Genomic DNA, 3,826 nt, shown 5'->3' with positions numbered 1-3,826 from the left:
GTGCTTTTAAGCTTTTTCATTCTAGACAATTGGATGACTGATTGCATTGTATTTCTTTTTGCATTTTACCCTGTCCGAATAACTGCCTGGATGGCTAATTAGTTGGTCTAAATGGATGATTGACTTAGCTCATCTTTTTCTTTTGTTCAGGATGGTTGATTAACTTATGATTTACTTTATCCTTGTCCCTCGGTCTAAGTATAATATGCTTGTATTTTAAAACTTAGACTTATAGTTTTGACGTGTTTGTTCCATCTTTAGATGAATGTATTATCAGACTAGCTTGTACACTTAACCCTGTTGCTTAAAAAAAATTGATATAATTGGGGTTGCACTCCGTAGAGCTGCCTACATACCCTTCTCAGGGATCAAGCCCGAATGTAGTTCTGAAACTTCCTGCATGATAGTATCAGTATGTAGCTTGGATGATGTCTCGTAAGACCGCTGAACAAAGTAGACAAAAGAAGACTAAGTAGAGTTAAGGGTGATACTCTTTTAAGTGGATAGCATTCCAGCTATTGTTGATGTCTCAGGCATCTTGAGTTTGTAGCTTGTATGCCCCATGCCCGACTACCTTAGCGACTAGGTAGGGACCTTCCCAAGTTGGGGCAAGCTTACCTGCCCCTGCTTCCTCAGTGTTTTGGAACACTCTTTGTAATACTCAGTCTCCTACTTTGAATGCTCGAGTGTAAATGTTTTTGTTGTAATGTCTGGCGATACTCTGTTGGTAGGATGAAATTCTCAAGAGTGCTTTTTCTCTTTTTTCATCAATGGTGTCGAGCTCATGGTTCATGTCCCCCCAGTTTTCTTTGTCAGTTGTCAATTCATATCTGGCTGTTGGAACTTCACTTTCGGTAGGGATGACTGCTTCCATCCCATAGGCTAACGAGAACGGTGTCTCTCCTGTTGAAGTCCTGGTTGTGGTTCGATAAGACCATAAGACTCCCGACAGCTCATCTGCCCATCTTCCTTTAGCTTTCTCAAGGCGCTTCTTAATAGTGTTCATGATTGTCTTATTGGATGATTGTGCTTGTCCATTTTCTTGGGGATACCTTGGTGTCGAGAAGTTGAGCTTGATGTTCCAAAATTTGCAGAAGTCTAAGCTAATGAATTGAGATCCGTTGTTTGTTACGATCTCCTTAGGTACCCCAAATCGGCATATCACATTCTTCCAAATGAAGTTCTTCATTTCTTTGTCCTTCACTTGATGGTAGGATTATGCCTCGATCCACTTACTGAAGTAGTTTGTTATAGTGAGCATGTAGACTTTCTATCCTGGTGTAGTTGGGAGCTTGCCAACTATGTCCATTCCCCATTTCATGAAAGGAAATGGGGAAGTGATTACCACCAAGCGTTCTGGAGGCTGATAAGACACTTGAGCAAACCTCTGGCACTTATCACAAAGTCTTTCATAGTCAAAGGAGTAAGTTCTCATGGTCGACCAGTAGTACCCTTGTGTTAGGGCTCAATGTGCCAAGCTTCGCCCTCCGAAGTGGTTTTCGCACTCTCCTTCATATAACTCATCCAACATGTATTTTGCCTCTGCAGGGTTAACACATCTTAAATAAGGACCAAAAAATGTCTGCTTATAGAGTTTACCTTGTATGATGGTGAAGCGGGTTGATTGAGCCTTGACTCATCATGCCTCATTCTTGTCTTCAAGCAAAGTGTCTCTTTCCAGGTACTCTAGTATTGGAGTCATACACGTTTGATCAGTTGAGATGTCATTGATCACCTCTTCTTCACCCTTCCAGATGGTTGGCCACTGAAGATAAACTACTGGTATTGCCTTGTGGTTGGTTGTCTAGATGGATGACCCAAGGTTGGCTAGTGCGTTTGCATGATTGTTTTCCCCCCTTGGTACTTGGATGATGGTGAACTCTTCAAAGCCTGATTTTAACTCCTTGGTTTTGTTGAGGTAAGCTGCCATCATGTTATCCCGAGCCTAGTAGCTGCCTTGCATTTGATTGACTATTAGTTGTGAATCACTAAACACATTGAGCTGCCTGATTCCCATTTCCTTGGCTAGTACAAGTCCTACTATCATTGCTTTATACTCTGCTTCGTTATTGGTAGCCTTGAACCTACACCTGACCACTTTCTCTATTATGTCGCCTTGGGGTGATGTCAAGACGAGTCCAAGTCCACTTTCTTTCGTGTTGCTTGAGCCATCTACATGTAGTTTCCATGTGCCGGTTGGTTGGCCCTCAGTTAGGCAGTATAGCGCTCTTTCTGCCTGCATTTGCATGTTAGGATTAAAATCTACAATAAGGTCAGCCAATATCTAAGATTTTATGGAGGTTTATGGCTTGTATGTTATGTCATACTCACTGAGTTCTACTGCCCACTTGGTCAATCTGCCTGATATTTATGGCTTGTGCAAGATGGTTTTAAGTGGAAAGGTAATCAGGACGACTACTGGAAGGCACTGGAAATACGGGCGTAACTTTCTAGCTGCGTGGATGAGTGCTAATGCGAGCTTCTCTAATTGACTGTATCGTGTTTCTGCGTCCAGGAGAGATCCACTTACATAGTAGATTGGGTGTTGTTGATCTCCGTCTTCTCAGATTAAGACTACACTGACTGCTGTCTCGGATACGACCAGGTAGATGAACAAAGTCTCATTATCCTTTGGTTTTGATAGCAAAGGTGGGCTGGTCAGGTAGCGCTTTAGTTCAGTCAGAGCTTTCTCGCACTCTGTCGTCCACTCAAATGTCTTTGACTTCCTCAACGTGTTGAAGAATGTATGGCATCGCTCAGATGATTTTAAAATAAATTGGCTGAGTGTCGCAATACGTTTAGTTAACTTTTGGACTTCCTTGATGCATGTTGGAGAGGGGATTCTTTGGATCGAATCTATTTGTGTCGGGTTGGCTTTAATTCCTCTCTGAGTGACTAGGTAGCCAAGGAACTTTCCTACAGTAACACCAAAAGAACATTTAATAGGATTCAATTTCATGTTATATTTTCTAAGAATATCAAATGACTAATGTGGTTTTCTACAATGAGGGATATGACGAGCATGTCATCGATGTAGACTTCCATCGTCTTCCCCAGCAAGTTAGCAAACATCTTATTCACCAATCGTTGGTAAGTTGCCCCTGCATTTTTTTAACCTAAATGACATGACTTTGTAGCAGAATATGCCCAGGTTAGTCACGAAGGCTGTCTTCTCTTGGTCATTTGGGTGAATCAGGATCTAGTTGTATCGTGAGTAGGCGACCATGAAGCTAAAAAGTTCATGACCAGTTGTGGTATCTACCAGCATGTCAATGTGTGGTAACGAGAATGAGTCTTTAGGGCACGCCTTGTTGAGGTCTGTGAAGTCGATGCATACTCGCAATTTGCCATTCTTCTTCTTCACAATGACCACGTTGGCTAGCCACTCGGGGTAATGCACCTCCCTTACGAATCTGTTCTCAATGAGTTTCTGGATTTCTTCGTTGAATGCCTTGTTTCTTTCAGGGGTAAATTTCCTTATCTTTTTCTTCCTTGGTTGATAGTATGGATCAACCTGTAACTTATGAACAATGATCTCGGGGACAATTCCAGTCATGTCTGCATGGGACTAAGCAAAACAATCATAATTGTTATAAAGAAATTCAATAAGTTTTGCTCTGATCTCAGGATCTAGTCTTGATCCGATTTGAACTTTGTGCCCCGGAAAGTCTAGATGGATCTGGACTTCGTCTAACTCCTCCATGTTTGGTTGGTCTGGTTGGGAGTCAGGTTGTCCTTCCTGCTGTAACTACTATAACTGTGCGGGTTTGGCTTTCATGGCGGTCTGGTAGCAGGTCCTCGAGTCATTTTGTTGTCCTCTGATCTC

The 3,826-nt window shown here is 42.2% G+C and overlaps 1 protein-coding gene across 1 annotated transcript; it reads right to left on the bottom strand.

Annotated features, from left to right (window-relative positions):
* Positions 1-1,945: 1,945 nt before the first annotated feature.
* Positions 1,946-3,556, bottom strand: LOC133806675 (uncharacterized). The gene is made up of 2 exons (XM_062244769.1): positions 3,338-3,556; positions 1,946-2,236 (listed from the first exon to the last, which is right to left on the bottom strand). The coding sequence occupies exons 1-2, from the start codon at positions 3,554-3,556 to the stop codon at positions 1,946-1,948; spliced, it is 510 nt and encodes a 169-aa protein (XP_062100753.1).
* Between the last annotated feature and the right edge of the window lie 270 nt (positions 3,557-3,826).

Source organism: Humulus lupulus, chromosome X (genome assembly GCF_963169125.1).
Source record: "Humulus lupulus chromosome X, drHumLupu1.1, whole genome shotgun sequence".
NCBI lineage: Eukaryota > Viridiplantae > Streptophyta > Magnoliopsida > Rosales > Cannabaceae > Humulus > Humulus lupulus.
Note: the sequence above shows the minus strand (reverse complement) of the source record. Positions and strands in the feature narration are given on the sequence as shown.